This window comes from Microtus oregoni, unplaced genomic scaffold, assembly GCF_018167655.1.
Source record: "Microtus oregoni isolate MIOR12 unplaced genomic scaffold, Mior012 000015F_ref0000493, whole genome shotgun sequence".
In the NCBI taxonomy this organism is placed as follows: Eukaryota; Metazoa; Chordata; class Mammalia; order Rodentia; family Cricetidae; genus Microtus; species Microtus oregoni.
Genome location: NW_024543074.1, coordinates 37646576 through 37667536, shown reverse-complemented (window position 1 = coordinate 37667536; position 20961 = coordinate 37646576). Strand labels below are relative to the sequence as shown.

The 20961-nt window shown below is 53.3% G+C and overlaps 1 protein-coding gene and 2 non-coding genes across 3 annotated transcripts in view; all 3 read left to right on the top strand.

Moving 5' to 3' along the window:
* The window catches only part of Myo15a (myosin XVA), a 55279-nt gene that overhangs the window by 20773 nt on the left and 13545 nt on the right, over window positions 1-20961 (top strand). The window contains exons 23-56 of the mRNA XM_041664678.1: window positions 71-246; window positions 648-732; window positions 1286-1339; window positions 1436-1520; window positions 1596-1726; window positions 2146-2241; window positions 3054-3289; window positions 4475-4638; window positions 4832-4904; window positions 5088-5279; window positions 5571-5731; window positions 5829-5923; window positions 6349-6469; window positions 6577-6644; window positions 6748-6825; window positions 6980-7166; window positions 7253-7379; window positions 7615-7720; window positions 7851-7923; window positions 8872-8993; window positions 9184-9243; window positions 9711-9786; window positions 10108-10223; window positions 10309-10427; window positions 11797-11938; window positions 12494-12605; window positions 12697-12771; window positions 13130-13308; window positions 13516-13631; window positions 13841-13913; window positions 14175-14247; window positions 14459-14532; window positions 14715-14797; window positions 18828-18958. Coding sequence (XP_041520612.1) covers window positions 71-246; window positions 648-732; window positions 1286-1339; window positions 1436-1520; window positions 1596-1726; window positions 2146-2241; window positions 3054-3289; window positions 4475-4638; window positions 4832-4904; window positions 5088-5279; window positions 5571-5731; window positions 5829-5923; window positions 6349-6469; window positions 6577-6644; window positions 6748-6825; window positions 6980-7166; window positions 7253-7379; window positions 7615-7720; window positions 7851-7923; window positions 8872-8993; window positions 9184-9243; window positions 9711-9786; window positions 10108-10223; window positions 10309-10427; window positions 11797-11938; window positions 12494-12605; window positions 12697-12771; window positions 13130-13308; window positions 13516-13631; window positions 13841-13913; window positions 14175-14247; window positions 14459-14532; window positions 14715-14797; window positions 18828-18958 — 3859 coding nt within the window. The remainder of the gene's footprint in view (window positions 1-70; window positions 247-647; window positions 733-1285; window positions 1340-1435; window positions 1521-1595; window positions 1727-2145; window positions 2242-3053; window positions 3290-4474; window positions 4639-4831; window positions 4905-5087; window positions 5280-5570; window positions 5732-5828; window positions 5924-6348; window positions 6470-6576; window positions 6645-6747; window positions 6826-6979; window positions 7167-7252; window positions 7380-7614; window positions 7721-7850; window positions 7924-8871; window positions 8994-9183; window positions 9244-9710; window positions 9787-10107; window positions 10224-10308; window positions 10428-11796; window positions 11939-12493; window positions 12606-12696; window positions 12772-13129; window positions 13309-13515; window positions 13632-13840; window positions 13914-14174; window positions 14248-14458; window positions 14533-14714; window positions 14798-18827; window positions 18959-20961) is intronic.
* Trnak-cuu lies at window positions 10670-10742 on the top strand. The gene has a single exon. It is a non-coding gene; the product is annotated as a tRNA-Lys (tRNA).
* Window positions 18172-18275, top strand: LOC121457257. Its single transcript, XR_005975751.1, has one exon. It is a non-coding gene; the product is annotated as a U6 spliceosomal RNA (small nuclear RNA).

Below are 20961 nucleotides of genomic sequence, written 5' to 3'. Positions count from 1 at the left end.
AGGCAGTCCTGTCTTCTCCCTTTTTGAGGGCTCTTCAATAGGGGTATCTATTGCTACCTCCCACTCCCAGCTCTTCCTGAAGGAGCACCTGCACCAGCTACTGGAGAGCATGCGGGAGCGAGTCCAGCATCGCGCTGCCCTCACCCTGCAGCGCTACCTGCGAGGCTTCTTCATCCAGCGGCACTTCCGCTCCCTCCGGCGGAAGATCATCCTATTGCAAAGCAGGGCCCGTGGCTTCCTGGCCAGGTGATGCCCACAGAAGGGGAAGTCTCTTGGGTCCTCCAGTCTCAGAGGAGCCTAAGCTCAAACAGTCAGCTTCCCATCTCTGGAGGCATGCAAGCTGAGGGAGGCTTCTGCCTGAAGAATGACCTGATTCTCCAGGTCACTGCTCTCGGACTGTGGATCCAACTGAGAGGTTTCCCTGTTACCTGCACATCAGGGGCTCTGGGACTAACTCATGGAGGGCTAGTACATGACCACTGTGAGGATCAATCTGGGCCCTGCCACCAGATTTGCTGTGTGGGTGTGGCTGTCTCTGTCCCACACTGGGATCCTTTTGAGACAAAGGATCCCAGAGTGAAGTATGGGCAGTGGCAGAGGTATCTCTGACCCTTTGTCACCCTGTGGCTTCATCTTTGACTCCTCAGACAACGCTACCAGCAGATGAGGCAGAGTCTGGTGAAATTCCGTTCCCTGGTGCACACCTACGTGAACCGCCGCCGCTACCTCAAGGTACAGGCCTGCCTGCGTTTGGGGGCGGGCACTTAGCCCAAGAGGAACCCATCCCCAGTGCAAGTCCCTGCCATGCCCTCCTCCTGAGCCAGGTGGCTGTGGCTCCTCTGAGACCCGTTTCCTGACATGTCCCTTGGGCATAGAGCAGGGTGGAAGGAAATGCTATTTGGAGAGATGTAGCTAGCACTGGACTCATAGTGAGCTGCAGGCATGATTGATTGGCACTGGGTGACTTGAATCTCCTTAGTGTGATCTGGTACTTAGCTCACTGCCAGTCTTGTCCTCTGTTACATAAACCAACTGCCAATGATAAATGTCGTTCCAGTCCCAAAGCTCTGGAGGCATGCAAGGCCTTCTGTGAAGCAAGGCTTCCTGGAGTCCTGCCAATGTATCCCCTCCCATCTCTAGCTATACCTTTGCCTCCCTTGCGGGAGGTCCCATCAGTGCCACCAGGAGCCTCCAGGCCACAGGCCCTTCCCTACTGCTCGCGCCTGCCCAGGCTACCTGGCCATGGTCTCTGCCACCTGTGCCCTGACCATTTGCTCTCCTGCAGCTGAGGGCAGAGCGGAGGCGCCGGGCACAGGAGGCATGGCTGCGTGAGCAGGAGGTGGGTGCAGGGTCCGAGCCGCAGCAGGGGGACAGGGAGGGAGACCAGCAGGTGAAGTGTGGTGGTGGTCCCCTTACCCCTCACCCATTCCTCCAGGAGCTCGGCAAGCGGGAAGTGGTGCCAGTGAGGCACCTGGAGGTGCCAGCTGAGGTGGCCGGGCTCTTGCAAGCAGCAGCAACAGGTGTGTTGGCTCTAACAGCAGCAGGGAAGGGTTGGGGAGAGGGGTGTAGTCACTACATGCTTCCACTGTCTGCAGGCCTCAAACTGTCCAGTGTGCTCCAAGTAGCCATTGTCCGGACTCCTAGGCTCCAGGCTGAGCCCTGTGTCACGCTTCCCCTTGACATCAACAACTACCCCATGGCCAAGTTCATCCGATGCCACTTCAAGGTAAGTGCTGGGCAACCTGACCACTGGGCACTGAAACTCAGAGCTAACACAGCCTCCCTGAAGGCTTCTGAGGTATGGGCATGAGCCCATTGGGAGCCCCAGGTCCCTAACAGAAGTGAGACCCTTTTGGACTCCAACTCTATAGCTCACCAACCAGCCTAGGGTTGCTAGAACCTGACTAGAAGGTGGCACAGCACCTGCCTCCATGTCCTGTCCTCCAGAAGGGTCCAGCGGCATTGTTCGGCCTCCCCCAGTTGCTCTTTGGGGGTCATAGTCTGCCCTCAGCAGGCCTCAGCTTCTTCATCTAGGCAATGGAGTGGGGAGCCCACCCCATGGTCTCTTGCCCAACGTGAGGTGGGGTAGACACGGATACGTCTGTTGTCCCAGTGTTACCTCCCATGCCCTCTTTGTGTCCCCAGGAGCCCTCCTTTGGGATGCTGACAGTGCCCCTGAAGATGCCTCTCACACGGCTACCTGTGGAGCACCATACAGAAGCCATAAGTGTCTTTAAGCTAGTATGGGATCTGCCCCAGTCCAACTTCAAGTGCATAGCCTACAACACAATGCCAGGCCACGAGCGCCCTTGCCCCCTTACCTGAGAGGAGGTTACAAGCTTCCTCCCCTTTATTCCCTGGACATCCTCTTTGACCTTCAAGCCCAGTTTATGAGTCCCACACCTCTTCTTGAAGCTGTATGTCAGTGTAAAGATCTGGCCTCTCTCTGAGAGTCTCTCCCAGTCATTCCTGCCTAAGGACTCCCCAGGCAGAGGGAGCTGGTCCCTGTTCTGACCCAGGACTACCAACATGTCCAGAGGGAGGTTCAAAGGCTGGGAACACAAATGAGGCCCCAGGTCCAGCCAGACAAGCCACAGGAGGCAGCCTGAAGGGGGTGGCTTTGGAGATGAGAAGAGTTTACCTATTAGGGGAAGGAGGAACTCTTTGGGAACAGGACAGGATAGTTGGCAAGAAAAGGGAGAGTGACCAGTGAGGCTTAGATTGCAGGCCTCCGGGTCCCATTTCACCAGAGAGTTGGGGAGCCCTGAAAGGTGTTTTCTGGGAGTGATGTGGTCAGGTCTGAACGCTAGAGAACTAGAGATCAAGTGGAGCCAGCTGAGGCCGAGGGTACCAAAGGATGCAGGCAATGAATGGGAGCCTCTGGAGGCTCGTGAGCAGGACAGGATGGCAGTGTGTACTTTGGGTCCTAACTTTCCTGCTAGTTGTTTGACATTGAATAGTAGGGTGATATTAAAATACAAGGGACATTTTATGGGCAGGAGACTGTGAGAAGAATGTGAGCAGGTGCCCACGAGAGTCTGTCTGTGCCCTAGATCCTGCGTTTCATGGGAGACCCCCACCTGCATGGCACCCAGGAGATGATCTTGGGGAACTACATAGTGCACCAGGGGCTGGTGGAGCCGGGTCTGCGGGATGAGATCCTAGCCCAGCTGGCCAACCAGGTGTGGCGGAATCACAATGCCTACAATGCCAAGCGTGGCTGGTTGCTGCTGGCTGCCTGCCTCGGTGGCTTTGCACCTTCCTCACACCTTGACAAGTTCCTCCTCAAGTGAGTGCAACCGGGGGCAAGAGGTGGCAGGAGGCAGGAACTCGGAGGTCAGGCCAGTGGGTACCTCTGTGTTGCCAAAGACCAGCATGAATGGCAGCCAGCGCTGCAATCACATGAGTCCAGACCCAGGAGAAAGACAGGCTTTGCTTTACTACAGAGGGGAGGAATTGGGTCGCAATGGATGAAGATGACAAAACCCAGGGTGGGGCAAAACCCCATCTCCCAGGTGTGGAGAATTGGGAAAAGAGTTCTTAGCTCTTAAATCTCTTAGGTTGTGTGATGGACAGGGGTTAGGAGCACAACTGGGTTCAGACAGTCTGGACTGAAATCCCAAACCAACTCTGTGATTTTGGACAAGTCACTTAACCTCTCCAGGCCTTGGGCTTGTCCGCTATAAAACGGGGTGACGACAGCAACTACTCTATAGTATATGTTATGTGTGCAGAACAGAGATGGCATGTACCAGTGCCATGTGGGCATGACCACGTTGACAATGTATCCCTGATGCAGGTGAGGTGCTGGGCCTGTGGGGGATGGTGCATAATCCTACCGCATGACCCGGGGCCAGTACCCCTCTTTTCTCTGCCATAAGTAGGGGGTGGGAACAGGATCCACCCAGCAGGAGAGCAATGAGCATCAGATTGTGTGCACCTTCACCTGGCCTGCATGCAGAAGGCAGCCATTCCTCAGTCGGTACTGTGGTTATGGTGGTTCTAGCAGAATAGGGTCACTGGGTACCTGTGTGCTGCCTTCCTGAAAGCACAACCCTCGCTCCTCTCAGGGCAGAATGGGTAGGGGCATGAGGAGGATCTGCTGGTGGGAACAGCTCACTGACTCTGAGCTGAGCTGGACCCTCACAGCCGTCTCTTACACGGGTGAAAACTAGGAGGCCAGGCTAAGAGCCGGTGGTCACCCAGACTACTGAGTGAAGGAGTGGGGCAAAGCCCTCCAGAGTCCGGATTCTGGACCCCACCTGAACAATGACTTCTGTGCTAGATTGTATACTCTGGGCTAACCTGGAATTTGTTTCTTGGGCCAGCCTTAGCACTCTAGGCTATGGGAGCCTGTTAGTGTGCTCGCCAACCTATCCTTTTTGTGAGTTAGCCTGAGGCCTTTCCACTTCACCTTAGAGCTAAGGGCTAGCCTGAGCCTACAGCAGGCTCCAACTCCCTATTCCTCCTCCAGGTTTGTGTCTGATTATGGGCAGAATGGCTTCCAGGCTGTGTGCCAGCATCGCCTCCTGCAGGCCATGGGCTCAGGGACAGCTCGCACCTTTCCCCCTACACAGCTTGAGTGGACTGCCATTCAGGAGAAGGCCAGTATGGCACTAGATGTGAGCTGCTTCAATGGTATGTAGGCTCATCCCTCAGGCTGCTTCTCTGAAGTGAGCAGCTGTCACTAAGGGGTCTGAAGCCAGGGAGGGGCTCGTGCCTGTGTGGCGGTGCAGGGAAGTGGGGGGTTGAGATCTGGGATAGGGACATGGGAGCCAGTGAGGCTGGCCTGGAGATACCCCAGACTGAGTACAGCAACTGGCTGTGCCAGGTGACCAGTTCTCCTGTCCGGTACACGCCTGGAGTACGGGGGAAGCTGTTGCTGGAGACATTCTAAAGCACAGGTTGGCTCCTAGAATGCCCCATCTGGCACCCCATGATTTGGGAGAAAGGGAGGGGGTAGAAGGCACCATCCCTGGGGGATCCAGGAGGCCACTCTGGCCATGCCTGGGGTCTAATTCATACCCTGGGGTCTCCAGGCAATGGCTGACAGTTTCACCGTTTCCATTCTTCTGCACACTGACCAGGGGTCTGGCTGACGGTTGGAGGGGCTGGACAGTGGCCATGAAGAATGGAGTCCAGTGGGCAGAGCTGGCTGGACATGACTATGTGCTGGATCTGGTGTCAGACCTGGAACTGCTCAGGGACTTTCCTCGACAGAAATCCTACTTCATCGTGGGTGCAGAAGGGCCTTTGGCTGGCAGAGGAGATGCCAAAGGGTATGTAGCTACTTGCTCAGACCGTCCCCCGCCCCCAGGCAGCTACCCACCAGCTGTAGGGAAAGGCTGCGCTCTGGGGGTGGGGTTGTTATTATGTTTGATCATTTGAACCTCAAGCTTCTGGGTTCAAGCCATCCTCCTACCTTAGCTTCGGGAGTCTGGAGTTGTAGGTGTGTACTGCCATGCCTAGTAATTCTTCTCAACTGAGAAGCCACCTGACCCAGGACACACAGGCGGGTCACAGAATGTCTTTGGGGGTCAGCTGTCCTATGCCTCCCCTTTCATCCACAGGGTGTTTGGGAACTGCTGGGATTCAGATGAGGACACGCCCACAAGGCCCCAGCCCCAGGACCACATGCCCAAAATGCCTGACTTCGATGGGTACTGCAGCCACAATGAGGAGGGTCCAAGTGGGGAAACTGAGGCCCAGAGATGGACAGCAACCCGCCAAGGTCAACCAGCAATGGCCATTGCATTAAAGGGCGAAAAACCCAGAGGGTGTGGAGACCCAGAGGGGAAGTAAACTTGGCCCCTTTGTATCCTCACCAGCTGTGGACAGCACCAGAGAGACCACTGTACCCCCCAGGGAGCTGGATGGCTACTTGGACAGCCTCTTCGATCCTGTGCTGGCCTGTGGGGATGCGGTAGGGATGCAGAGGGATGCAGAGGGATGCAGGTGACGGGCTCAGTGTGTGTGTACCAGAGACATAGCCCACGTCTTAGGGTGATATCTGAACCTTACCCAAGGGCCCTGGGGCAGGGGGTCCAGTCTGGGTCTGCGCTGGGAGCAGGGAAATCTTCAGGTTACCTGGCAGCTGGAGATGCCCCTGGCTGCCCTGGCAGGACCCACAGCTAAGTCAGAACCGCAGCTGTCACATCTGACAGAAGGCACGCTCACAGAATGTATTGTTGAATCACCTGTTGCCCTAGTACAGAAACCCCAGTACAGACACTGGCTCCCACAATTCATTCCTGTGGAGGGGGTAGGTTGGGAGCTTGGGCTGGTGTCAGGTGCCTGTTGCCATGGATCCTGGGGATCACAGCAGTGAGGCGGCCACTGCTGTCCCAGGACCTGGAGAAGCCGACAGCCATCGCCTACCGCATGAAAGGTGGGGGCCAGCCGGGTGGAAGTGGCAGTGGTGCTTCTGAAGATACCCCCCGGAGACCTCCAGACCCAAAAGTCAAGCCCAGTCAGTACTTCCTAAATATACTTCCAGATTAGGGGCTGGTGGTGCAGAGGGGAGCTCCTGCTTCCCCAACACCTATGCCCACCTGTGCCCTCTGCCCGGTTCCCCAGTCCCAGGCCTGGATGCCTCTACACTGGCTCTGCAGCAAGCCTTCATCCACAGGCAGGCTGTGTTACTGGTGAGTGGGGGCAGGGCACAAAGTGTGTGTGTGTGTGTGCATGCGCGGGTGCATGCGTGCGTGCATGCATGCATACACAGGTCACCTGGCCACTTCTTCCCAGGCCCGGGAGATGACCTTACAGGCTTTGGCGCTCCAGCAGCAGCCTCTGAGTGCAGCCCCAAGACCCCAGCCCCCAGAGGTGAGTCGAGCTGCCCAGGGTAAACAGGAATATTGTGCTATCCAGGCTTTCTGTTCATGTCTGAGACCAGGAATCCTTTGGGCAGAGATGGGGTGCCTGGGGGTAAGCTCTCAGGTATGTCCTGGACGGCTTCTTCATGATTCGCTCTCCACAGAGACCACTAGCTCCAGAGGCACGGCCGAAGGCTGTAGGCACCGGCCCCCCAGCCAAGCCTGTGCTCGTGCGCCCCACTCCACAGTCGCTGGCCCCATGCTCTGTGGCAAAGGCCCCGAAGATCCCTAGCAAGCCTGTGGCTGCTCCCATCCTAGCTCAGGATTGGACTGCTCCAGAATCCAGTGAGTGTCCATCCAAGTCCTGAGGCTGCCCAGATAGGCCAGGGCCACCGGGCCCCACGGCCTCACCTGGCCACCTGCCCTCATGGTTTCAGCCTCCCCGGAACTGGTTCGGTATTCCACGCTCAACTCAGAGCACTTCCCACAACCCACACAGCAGATCAAAAGCATCATCAAGCAGTGCAAACAGCCGCCCTGGGCAGCGCGCCCTGAGACCCGCAGGTGGGTCCAGACACTAGCCCTCAGCTTCCCTTCTCTATACCGGGCTCGTCACCATTCAAGATGGGCTCCAGGGCAAAGGGAGGCTCAGGCTGCCAAGGTCTCCACTGTGCTGGTCAGCCTTGATTCCTCTTTGGTGCTTTTTTTGTAATGATGTGGGAGAGGGAGGGGTCCCTTCTCTTGGGGATTATGGGAAAGGGAATACCTAGTGTCTAACCTGCCATGGGTCACCTGCCAGAACGGATGGTGGGAAGGTGTTCAGGAGGCCACCTGACCCTCATGAGGAAGCCCTAATGATCCTGAAGGGACAGAAGGCTCACCTTGCAGTAGCGCCTAGCACTCAGGTGAGGAGTGGTGTTGGGTACTCCAGAGGGATTGAAGCCTTAGAAGTCAGTTGCTCTCTCAGCATGGCCCCATGCCTCCCCTCCACGGTTTGCTTTCTGCCCCCTGAGCGCTCTGTTTGTGGTGGGACAGGTGTCCAGAGAGGCTGTGGCCCTAGTGAAGCCAGTGACCAGTGCCCCAAGGCCATGCATGGGGCCCACTCCAGGTGAGGACCTCAAGGGGAGGATGTGCAAGTGTCCAAGTGAGTGAGCGAGCCTGTGAGCACAGGAGTGTTTGGGGGAGCTGTGTCTGTCCCTAAGTCAACATGTACATACTGTGTGGACATCGGTGGCATTATAACATCACCCCTTAAATCGCTGGTTTCTGGCCAGCCCCACCTTCATTGAATCCTACTGAAGCTCATCAAACAGTGCTATTTGTTCCTACCTGTTAAAGGTGGGAAAACAGAAGCACAGAGATGTTAAGCTGCTTCCCAAGGCCACACAGCTTGGAAATATTCAACCAGAGCTATAAATCCAGCCCTCTTGCCCCAAAAGGGAAGCCCTAATTAGGCAGTGACCGTAAAATATGAGTCAGGTCACAACGCATCTCTGACAAAAGCTCCTATCATGAACACCAAACTCTTCACTGTGATTTTTTTTTTTTGAGACAGGGTTTCTCTGTGGCTTTGGAGCCTGTCCTGGAACTAGCTCTTGTAGACCAGGTTGGTCTCGAACTCACAGAGATCCACCTGCCTCTGCCTCCCAAGTGCTGGGATTAAAGGCGTGCGCCACCACCGCCCTGCCCTCTTCACTGTGATCTTGACCGGCCTGTGTGATCCATCATCTATCAGCCTTCCCTCTCCCCTCCTTCCTCTTGACACATTCAGTTCCTATAACTAAGACACCAAGCCTGCTCCCACCTCAAGACCTTTGCACCGGCTGTCTCCTCCAAGAGTAATGCTCTTCCTCACAGGCTTTGGGTGTCTGGCTCCTTCTTGTTCATCAATCAGGTGTCTGCTCAAATGTCACATCAGAGAGGTTTGCCCAGTCCTGCTGAATCACCCTGCTGTACTTTCATGACACATCCTGCCACCATAAGCCCCATAAAGCCCTTCCTGGTCCTGCTGGGTCTCAAGAAGCCCCCTTATACTCTCTGCCCCTGCCCTCTACAGTGCAGCCTTCAAGGTCACTGGAGCCTCCAGAGGATCCTGTGCAGACACAGCTGCACCGCCTAGTCAACCCCAACTTCTACGGCTACCAGGACACCCCCTGGCGGATCTTCCTGCGCAAAGAGGTCCCAGAAGCAGGCCAGAGGATGGGTTAAATATGGGCAGGGTTATCCAGGAAGCTAGGTCAGGGGAACCATGAAAAAATGGGAGTGAGGTTAGAGCTAGGGATGGGAAGGGCCAGCGGCTGCATTTGGGACTGGGGTCCAGCCTAGAAAAGAGGGTAACCTGTGGGTAACTAAGGCCCTTCCCACGCAGGTGTTTTACCCTAAGGACAGCTACAGCCACCCTGTGCAGCTGGACCTCCTGTTCCGGCAGGTGAGGTCTTCTCCTTTCCTCCCACCTGCAGGGTCTTTCCTTCTGGGGTCCGCGGGTTTGAGAACTGCTTTACTGATTTCCCCTCCTCCATACACAAGGTTAGCAGGGCTACACATGCATCTGATGAGTCAAGGTTCTGGGCATCTATGCATGCCTGTAACCCCAGAGGGTGGAGGAAGGAGGATCAGGAGTTTTGATACAAGGCCCTATACAAAAACAAAACAAAACAAACAAACAAAACAGTTACTCTAAGTTCAAAGGGCCTAGAGGCCAAATCTCGGTCTCTCTGGATACATATGGAAACCAAGGCCTGGGGAAAGCAGAAAGGATTAAGGTGACCATATGAAGGATCAGATAACAAAAGTGACCCAGTTTACAGATGACCCCCTGCTGCAGAACAGGAACCCCCTCCGGCGAACCTAGGCCATAGACCTCAGCTTCCAGCAGGGGCACACTTGTTTCGGCAGATCCTTCATGATACCTTCTCTGAGGCCTGCCTGCGCATCTCTGAGGATGAACGGCTGCAGATGAAGGCCCTGTTTGGTACCTTGGGGAAGGGGAGGTTGCTGATGGGCAGTCAACCAGATCTGGGGACAGCCCTTGCCTGGAAGCAGTCTAAGGACACGCCCCACCCTCTTGCCTTCCACACTTGTCCATTCTTATTCAGTCTCACCAGGCTGCATGTTTTGAGTCAGCTACGTGTAACATGCAATATGGCCCTTTCTTCTATCCGTGGCTTCTAGTCCCCCACACAGACATTGGTTGGACAGCTTATTGCTGGTACCAGCCTCTCACACCCGACTCCCTGAGATGTGAGCTGGATAGGAGGCAAAAAGGGTTTTGACCAGAACCGGTCTCCCTTAGCCCAGAACCAGCTGGACACACAGCGACCTCTGGTAACAGAAAGCGTGAAGCGGGCTGCGGTCAGCATGGCCCGAGACAGCTGGGAGGTCTACTTCTCCCGCCTCTTCCCAGCAATGGTAAGAGTCCCTTCTCACCCCTTCCTGCCTGCCCAGAGCAGCCAGGAATAATGATGAAAGAACTCACCAGGCTCACCCTTCCTAGGGCAGTGTGGGCACTGGTGTGCAGATCCTAGCTGTATCCCACACGGGCATCAAGCTCCTGAGGATGGACAAAGGCAGCAGAGAGGCCAGCAGACAGCTTCAGGTCCTGTGTGCATACAGGTGAGTGGCAAGCAGGTGGGAGTGGGCTGTCTGGACAGAACTGTTATTAAGCACCTGTGATGTGGGGCTATGGAGATGGCTCAGTGGTTAATAGCACTGGCTGCTCTTTCAGAGGACCCAGGTTCAATCCTCAGCACCCACATGGCAGCTCATTCCTGTCTGTAACTCCAGTTTCAGGGGATCTGACACCCTCATGTTGTAATAAGAGCAGCGGGGCTGCATTCCCAGCACCCCGGCCGCCTGCCCGGCTAGCTCAGTCGGTAGAGCATGAGACTCTTAATCTCAGGGTCGTGGGTTCGAGCCCCACGTTGGGCGCCAACTGAAGGCTTAAGTCATAAACAATGCCACACCAGTTTGGAATTACGATTAATAGGGTGGTATTTATTTAAAGGGGAAAAAAACTTACAGATCACCGTCAGCCCTCTGCGCAACCAGGAAGGGAGTCTAGTAGCCAGCGGAGCAGGAAGTGAAGTGAGAGAGGAGAGGGAAGTGGCCGCTTTTTAAAAGGGAGAGAGGGGCTGGAGAGATGGCTCAGCGGTTAAGAGCATTGCCTGCTCTTCCAAAGGTCCTGAGTTCAATTCCCAGCAACCACATGGTGGCTCACAACCATCTGTAACGAGATCTGGTGCCCTCTAATGGCCTGCAGGCATACACACAGACAGAATATTGTATACATAATAAATTAATAAATAAATATAAAAAAAAGGGAGAGAGACCACGCCCCAATGGGCTGGTATCTCAGCAGCGATAGGCTGGAGGAGTGGGAGGACCTCCTGTAACACCCTCACACAGATATACATGCAAAACACCAAAGCATATGAAATTAAACAAACAAACAGCCACCTGTGATGTGCTGACTCTGCTGAGCCTTTTACTTAAGTCTGTGTTAAAGATTTGGAAAGTGAGGCACAGAGAGAGAAGCTGATGGTCTCTGGTCACACAGGTAGGAAGTGGTTGAGCTGGGAGCCCACTACCCTGCTCTCCCTCTAGCCAGCTCTGTCTCCAGAGCTCACTCTACAGAGGGGGTAACTGCTAAGATCAGCCTAGTCCCCGGACATCTGGCCCCTGAAACCCGGCTGAGTGGCCAGACTCCCCACTGGAGTCCCTTTGTCGGTTTCAACATGAGGTTAAAAGAGAGCTCTGATCACTGGCTGGGTGGGAAAAAACTGGGCCAATTGACGAGACAAAGATACCGTGTGGGCCAAGTCCAGCTTTGTGGTTGAACTGAGGGGCTGGACTATGGCACAACGGGCTTTAAAATACATAGAACATACAGATGGGTCAGAGATGGGAAACAGGAACAAAAAAGCCTGTAGAAGGGCATCTCTTTGGCTACAAGGTTCACCCTCACACCACCTTCTCTCCCCAGCTTTGCAGACATCCTATTTGTGACCATGCCATCACAGAACATGCTAGAGTTCAACCTGACCAATGAGAAGATCATCCTCTTCTCGGCCCGAGCTCGTCAGGTCAAGACCCTAGTAGACAACTTCATTCTGGAGCTGAAGAAGGTTAGGACAGCTCCACAGATGTGGCCTGCCACTCCGCTCCAGCCCTCCCGCCCAGAGAGTGAAAATACACCACACACACACACCTCTCTGCCAATGAGCTGTGTCCCCCTCACCACAGGACACACCCACAGACCTCTCTGCCAATGAGCTCTTCCCCTCACCACGCCTCTTCTCTCTTGCATCTTCTTCACACCTGCCCTCAGCATTGTGGGGTGCACCTCCAGTCTCTACAAAACTGCATTCCTTGTCCTCTGAACCTCCTCCTCTGTTTACCCCTACACTTTGGCAGGATCTATCCCAGGCCCGGCACCCATTCTAGGGGGATCCAGAGGACAGTTTTGGGAGGGATCAGTGGCTAAGGCACAAGAATGTGCTCAACAATTCCAGGCTCCCATTCTGCCCAATGGCCTACCCTCTGCCCATCTAGGGAACACTTCTTCCTGCCACCTAAGGGATGAGCCTTCTCTGATGGCTTGGGAGAATGGAAGAAGCAGCAGAGGGAAGCCCCTGGGATGGAGGCAGTACAAAGCACTCTCTATTCCTGGTGTTTTCTAGGATTCGGACTACGTGGTGGCAGTGAGGAACTTCCTGTCTGAAGACCCGGAGCTGTTATCCTTTCACAAGGGTGACATCATCCACCTGCAGCGACTGGAACCACCTAGAGTGGGTCAGCTCCATGGCTGGGTGGACGTGCCCAAGAGAGGGGCAGCTGAGCAAATGGCGTCCCTGGTTCAAGCTGATGCAAGCTCCTTCCGCAGGCTACAGCGCCGGGTGTGTGGTCCGCAAGAAATTGGTGTACCTGGAAGAGCTGCGGCGGAGAGGCCCTGACTTTGGTAGGAGTTTGTGGATGCCCCAAACCTGGAGCACCAGACAGGGGTGCTAGTCCGGGTTTCAAACACACTGCAGACTCATGATAAGAGTCTATTGGTGACCCCTTGGTCTCCTAAGGTGACCTGACATTGCCGGCCAGCAGCTCTTCAACCCAAGCTTTGCCTGCATATATGGCTGAGGTGTGTCTCCATGCCTGTGGCCCTATACTCTATCTCCTGTGGCTCCTGGCTTTCGTCCGCAGTACCACAAAAAAAAAAAAAAAATAGTACTAGGAATGGCTCAAGGGGGCGCACAAGCCTCCTCAAAGGACTCATTCGGTCCCAAGACAAGACCTTCCTGTTTTCCTCTGCTTGTCCCTAGGCTGGCGGTTCGGGGCCGTCCACGGGCGCGTGGGTCGCTTTCCTTCCGAGCTCGTGCAGCCCGCCGCTGCGCCAGATTTCCTGCAGCTCCCGGCTGAGCCGGGCCGGGGCCGGGCTGCAGCGGTGGCGGCTGCAGTGGCCTCGGCAGCAGCGGCACGGGAGGTGGGGCGCCGGAGAGAGGTGAGGAGCAGGGCAGAGACTCTAAGGGCGGGCCATCTGTAGGATGCAGCCAATCCCATGCAAGGGACTGGCCTGGAGGGCGGTGTCTGTCAACACAAGTGGTGAATGGGGCAGACTTGAAGGGTCCAGACATGTGACTGGGAGGTAAGCTTTCACCGGAGGATCGGGCTGGGTGTTGGGCCTTTGGCAACTGCACCTGTCCCGCAGGGTCCTCCAGTCAGGACGCGTTCCGCTGATAGTGGAGAGGACGCCGTGGTGCTCCCATCGAGCACATTGCTAGAATTTGCCCAGAAGTATTTTCGAGACCCTCGGAGGCGTCCCCGGTGGGTAGTGATCCATCTTCCTCCTCCCCATCTCCGTGTTGCCTTGAATTCGGTCTGTAGGGCTCCCAGCCTCACTTCTGGTGGGTGGATCCGGAGACCCCTTAGTCCCAGCCTCTGGGTGCCTTCCTGCCGGTAGAACAACTGAAAGGGGCAAAGATGTGGCCAAAGGCTGGGAGGCAGGACTGGGTAGTGGTGCCCATCTGTTGCAGGGACGGCCTCAAGCTGAAGACTAAGGAGGACCAGGAATCCAAAACTCTGGAGGACATGCTTTGCTTCACTAAGGTGCATGACTGTGCCTCAGTTTCCTGTTTTGTAAAGTGGTGATGCAGAAATCCTCTTTCTGTCCCCTGGAACAAATGCTTGTGCCTATTGAAAGCCTCTGGTTCTCAGCATACAGAGCTAGGGCCCCTGCAGCACAGTGTCTGTCCCTATTTTGTGACGGGGGCCCTCCTGTCATAATATAGCCCGAAAGCATGGTGCTGTCCTCTTCTGTTCTGCTGAGTCCCAGCTCCATCGTAATACAACCCCTTGGTCTCCTCACAGGCCCCAATCCAGGAATCCCTCATTGAACTCAGTGACAACAATCTCAACAAGATGGCGGTTGACATGTTCCTAGGTGTGTGAGATGCAGCACTGTGTAACCTGTGTTCGTTACCGCTCTTCTCTGGTTCTGGGTTTTCTTTTCCCCAAATCTGAGACACTTTGAAGAAAACAGAAGCCTCTAGCTGTCTCAGCTTCAGCCTCTCAGAGAGGAAATGGACCTCTGGGCCTCTTGGGATGGGCAGCGGGGGCATGGTGGTCCTGAGTAGGATGGGTCTCTCCTACAGCTGTGATGAGGTTCATGGGAGATGCCCCACTGAAGGGCCAGAATGAACTGGATGTGCTCTGCACGCTCCTGAAGGTCAGTCCTGAAGCATGAGCCTCCTGCTGCCTTCTTGCTCTGTGCCTTGGTTTCCTCATCTGCCGGTTATAGTGCAGTGGGAAACCTCTCATGCTGCCCAGAGAGGAATGAATTCATCCTGCTGGTGCTCAGAGGGCTGAGAACTTCCCGACCTGGCAATGATCTGGCCTGCCTTTTCACAGTTTTGCGGAGATCATGAGGTCATGCGAGACGAATGCTATTGCCAGATTGTGAAGCAGATCACAGACAACACCAGCTCCAAGCAGTAAGTCACCTCCTGACCCACTGTCCCCACACTCCCCTGTCCCAGGACTTCTCCCCCCTCCCCAGCCTCGCACCACTCACCTTTGTCCCTGTTTTATGTTTTGGGAATTGCTTGGTCTGGAGCATGCCGTTCTGCCCTTTCTTCCTCTATGAAAGAGGCAACGATAATGTTTATGTTCAGACTCTTGGCTGCATGTTACAGAAATCCAGCTCAGGGTGGTTTGAGCAAAAGTGAAACCCTGCTGATTCAAGTGGCTGAAATTTAGTCAGAATGAGCTCTCCGGCACAGTTGGGTCCAAATACCATTAGGAAACAAGCTTTCAGGGATGGGGGTGTGGCCAAGAGGTTAAGAATGCTTGCCAGGCAATGGTAGCGCACACCTTTAATCCCAGCACTCATGAGCCAGAGGAAGCTGGATCTCTGTGAGTTTGAGGCTAGTCTGGTCTACAAGAGCTAGTTCTAGAACAGCTCGGACTGTTACACAGAGAAACCCTGTCTTGAAAACTGACCAACCAACCAACCAACCAACCAAACAAACAAACAAGCAAACAAAAAAAGAATGTTTGCTGCCTTCCCAGAGGAATTAAGTTCAGCATGCCTGTGACTCCAGTTCCAGGAGATCCAGCTCTATCTTCTGGTCTCTGCTAGCACCTGCATTCGTCTGCACACACCCACACAGAGTCATGCCCACATACAAAGAATAATAGTTACAAACATTTAGGAACACGGCAAGCTTCCCCATCCTCTGGCCCTACTTTTCTTCTAGACCGATAGCATTCCCATAAAGTCTCTCTCACAGTTAGCAAAGTGACAGTTTTGGGGAACATGTTTTTAGCTCAGAAATCACTAGAAAACCAGACTCGATTTGCTACAAGAATTCTCAAATCTAAGAAGAGGCACTTGTGGGGATTCTCTTGCCAATGTGGCCAACCTGACTAAGATTCCTCTTTTCTGATTTCCCCATTACTTGTTCGGATGGCCTGCTGAGAGCGGGCGACTCCAGTAGCAATTTTGCCAAGTCAGCCACTCAAGCAAGTGGACCCTGGACAGGAGAGGAAAGACCAGATAGTCCCACACAACTCCTGGAATTCCTATGTTCCAGGGCTTTTCTAATCTTCCACTTCGGTTGCCTTTTAGCTCTATTTGGTAAGACAGAGCAATAAGTGAACTTCATTTTGGATTTTAAAGAAACTTCACTCTTGAAGTCCAACTTGGAAAGACAAACACATATAGTGGTAGGGTGGTAGCCATGATGATGCATGCGTACAACAGTCTATGTGCAGCGGTTAGAGAAAAACCTGTGAGAGTTGGGTGTCCATTCTACAACGGGGGTCCCCAGGACTGATCTCAGGTCGCCGCGCTTGGTAGAAGTGCCTTCACCCTAGGAAGCATCTCTCCAGCCTCTGAAGTACACAACTTCTGACAAAAAGAACCTGTGCAAAACCTGGGTGCGGTGGCCTGTCAGTTATCCCAGTGCTCAGGAGTGCGAGTGGGAGAAGCGGGAGTTCACGGTCGTCCTTGGCTACGGACTGAGTTCAAAGCCAGCCTGGGTTACCTGAGACTGTCTCAGAACAAAGCGGAGTGGGGGGCAGTAAGATGACTCAGATGGCAAAGATGCTTGCCCCAGACCTGGCAGCCTGGCTCTAATCCCTGGAACCCACACGGTAGAAGGGAGAACTGACTCCCGCAAGTTGTCCTCTGCCCTTCATATGTGTACAAGGGCATGCGCACACTTGCGTGAGTGAATGTAAAAGAACCCACACAGCACTTTTGAGGCGCTGATAATCACAGGACGGGCAATGGACTCCAGCTACACCTGGCCTAAGAGCTACTCTTGTTATATCTTTTTTTTCCCCAAGACAAGGGTTTCCCTGTGTAGCCCTGGCTATCCTGGAACTCGCTCTGTAGACTAGGCTGGCCTCGAACTCACAGAGATCTGCCTGCCTCTGCCTCCTGAGTGCTGGGAGTACCACTGTCCTGCCTTTTTATGTTTCTTAGGTGCTTAAAATTCGGGAGGCAGAGGCAGGCGGATCTCTGTGAGTTCGAGACCAGCCTGGTCTACAGAGCTAGTTCCAGGACAGGCTCCAAAGCCACAGAGAAACCCTGTCTCGAAAAACCAAAAAAAAAAAAAAAAAAAAATTCTCCATAAAGGGTCTGATTGGCACTAACTCCTTGACATTTGTCATTTGCCATGCCCCCGAATGAGGGGTCTGATCAGAACCACTGAGACAGAGCTCAGTCATTCCCACAATAAGGGACAGTTGAGGTCAAACCACCAGAGGGTTAATGAGATGAGAATGTTGTTCAGATCAGGGTGGCTGGAGGGGTTGAAATAAAGCCACACTGGACACAGTGGCCCTTGCCTGTAATCCCAGCACATCGGAAGCTGAAGTAGAAGGATCTTATATTTGAGGTCACCCTGGGCTTCATAATAAGACTCTCTCTCTCTCTCTCTCTCTCTCTCTCTCTCTCTCGTGTGTGTGTGTGTGTGTGTGCTCACCTGTGCATGCATACATGGAGGTCAGAGGTCAACTCTCTCTAGTTTTTCCTCTATTGTTCTTCATCTGTCTTCCTTCCTCCCTCTCTCCCCTTCCTTCCTTCCTTCTTTCCTTCCTTCCTTCCTTCCTTCCTCCCATTCTTTCTTCCATCCTCACACTAAACTAAGTTCTCACTGTTTTAGCCAGTAAGCTCCAGGAACATCTACCTGCATCCATCCCCCAGAATAGTGGCCAGGGTTAGGCTTCCTGGAGCAGGGATTACCCTGGGGGTGAGTGCAGGGAAGGGATTTCATTTCCTGATGCTCAGGACTATAGGTCCAGAAGTGGAGTTTGTGGAAGAGGTGGGCAAGAGTCGGAACCCTGGGGTAGGGCTCCACACTGGGGTTGCTGGCCCATGCTGCCGTGCCCAGCTTTACCTCGGTGCTGGGGATGCAGACTCAGGTTCTGATGCTTGCAGAACAAGCTCTTTGCCACCTATCATCTTCCCAGCCTGAGGAATGGTCCTGTTGGGGCAAGCAAGATGGCTCAGCGAGTGAAGGACTCGTGAAGTGCTTGCTTGCTTGTTTTGCAAGCCTGACAACCTGAGTTCATTCCCTAGAGCCCATGCAGAAGTGGAAGGAGAGAACTGACCTCACACACTGTCCCATGGTCTCCATATGCTCTCGGTGGTATATCCGTACCCACACACACACGTCATGCTCACACAATCTCTAAAAAGAGGAAAGAAATGATTCTTATACACAGCTGCCCAACACTGACTGAATATCTTCTAATCCTGGTTCCTACTTGTATTCTGGTTATGACAGTTACTTCAGTCATGGGCATGAGATGTAAAAACAAAGAATGGAGTGCTTGTTTTTGCAACGTGTGTGTGTGTGTGTGTGTGTGTGTGTGTATACTAAAATTGGAATGATGCAGAGAAGATTAACATAGCCTCTGCATAAGAATGACATTCAAATATATGAAGCATTCCATACTTCAAAAGAAAGAAAGAAGACCAGACTGGGGGATTATAACCGCTGCGAATGAAATCCCTCCCCTTTATCTATCAGACTGCTGAAACAATGGACAAGACTCTGGAATTTCTCTAGGAATCTCATGCTGGAGAAAGAGCAGGCTAAGCTTGCTGTCAGCCAGAGGGGCAAAGTGCCTCTCAGAAGGAGATGCCACAGTCGTAACCCCTTGTCAGGCTGCCTTGCAAAACAGACAGGGCCTGAGACAATCATGATGGATGGGACAGCTGATCGGGATTGCATCTCTGGCCTTCTATTTAAACCCAAACCTCATGCCAGGACTCCTTTAGTCCTCTTCTCAAATATGGTCACATTGAAAAAGTTATATTTATCTGCTTTTCGAAAGAAGCCCCCAAATCTAGCTATATTGGCCTCGACTGGTCTCATGTTCATTCTCGAACCAACCATGATGGCTCAAGACACAGATGTTGGCCAGCTTGGATCTGAACTCTAACTGACCAGTCTTGGATCTTGTGTCCATCTCTAAACCACCTATGACGTGACCCCTGTGTGCTTCCAGGGACAGCTGTCAGCGAGGCTGGAGGCTGCTGTACATCATGGCTGCCTACTACGGCTGCTCTGAGGTCTTCTATCCATACCTCATTCGATTCCTCCAACATGTGAGCCGGACTCCAGGACTGCCCTTCCAAGGTGAGGTGGCGTGAGTGGGGACACCCACACGTAGGGACAGGGCATTCATCCACGGGCTGGCCAAACCAGAGAGCCTGGCCCTTGGCAGGTGCTGAGGCAGGATGAATGGATATAAATGGTTCTGCAGACTTGCATGGCTATCCCAGGGGGGCTGGTGCAGTGGCTCCTCTGATCTCACGTGGGTGTGTCCAGGGAAGGTTTCCTGGAGTAGGGATTGCCCTGGGTAGTGATTGCGCAAAAAGAATTTCCAGGTGGACTTTGCAGAAGTCAAGACCCGGAAATGGAGAGCGTGACATATAGGAGAAATGGAGGAGGTAGGCGAGAACCTAGAACACCGAAGAGGGATGCTGCTTCTACTCCTCCAGGGTCTTTAGTGGTCTGCAGCTGGTAGCACGGTCTCTGCTTTATTTCCGCCATAATGGGAAAGGGGCTGCTTCTAGCTTTGTTTCCATAGCAACTCTAAGGCATAGCCAAGGCATGGTGATGTGTCTCAGCACTCAGGAGACTAAGGCAGGAAAATTAGAGGTCCCAGGGCAGCTTGGGATACATACCATATATGCTGTCATTTCTGCTGCTATGATAAAACACCATGACCAAAACCAACTGTGGGGAGCAAATGGGTTTGTTTCATTTTATAACTTACAATCCGCCATGCCATGGAGGGAAGCCAGGGCAGGAACTCAAGGCAGGAACCTGGAGATAGATGCTGAAGTAGTGCCATGGCTTGTTTTTTGTTGTTTGTTTATTTTGTTTTTCGAGACAGGGTTTCTCTGTAGCTTTGGAGCCTGTCCTGGAACTAGCTCTTGTAGCCCAGGCTGGCCTCAAACTCACAGAGATCTGCCTGCCTCTACCTCCCAAGTGCTGAGATTAAAGGCATACGCCAACACCACCCGGCTTTTTTTTTTTTAAAGATTTGATTTCTTGGTGTAGTTCCAACTGTCCTGAAACTCCCTCTGTAGACCAGGCTGACCTTGAATTCAGAGAACTTCTTGCCTCTGCCTCCTGAAGTGCTGTGACTAAAGGCATGTGCCACCACTGCCCAGCTTTCAGTCACCTTTTTTATACCTCCCAGGACCACTTGGCCATGGGTGGGACCAACTGCAGTGGGCAAGGCCTTCTCACACCAATCGTTACTCAAGAAAATGCCCCATTGTAGTTGGAATTTCCTTTGGGCCACCAAGCAGCTCCCAAATAAAAACACAGAGACTTATTGCTAATTTTGAATGTTTGGCCTTAGCTTAGGCTTGTCCCACTAGCTCTTTTGACTTAACCTGTTTCTATCCCTCTATGCTTTGCCTTAGAGCTTTTTACCTTTTATTCATTCGGTGTGTCCTGCTTTTCTGCTTTCTCCATGTCTGGCTGGCTGGCCCCTAGCATCTCCTTTTCTTTCTTTTCCTTTGAGCCCAAATTCCTTCTCCTACTCACTCTCCCTGCCCAGAAGTCCTGCCTATACTTCCTCCCTCCCTATTGGCCATTCAGCTTTTTATTAGACCAATCAGGTGACTTAGGCAGGCAAGGTAAAAACAGCAACACATCTTTACATAATTAAACAAATACAGCACATCTTTACATAGTTATACAAATATTCCATAACACCCCATAGACATCTCCACAGGCCAGGATGATGGAGCCCTTCCTCAGCTGAGGTTTCCTATTCTTGGTGTCTCTAGTGTATGTCGAGTTGACAAAAAATAACGAGAATGTGAACTGAGGTCCTATCTTCAAAAATTAGAGGGACCAGGGCCTTTTAATCAATTAGAGTGATTGTGGCGATAGAGGACATAAGGGAGCCCTCCCCGCTGATCTCCCTCTGATTATTAACTGATACGTATACCTAGGGAAGGGCTAGATGGGAGATGACTGAAGAATGTGCCCAAGAATTCCTGACTCCATCCGTGGACAGGGAAAGTATACTGCTTAGCTTCGATGCATGGAGCACAGATGGTGGGGGTATCTGTCTTATGACGCACAGTGAGGCAGGGCACTTGACATGAAGTCCCAGT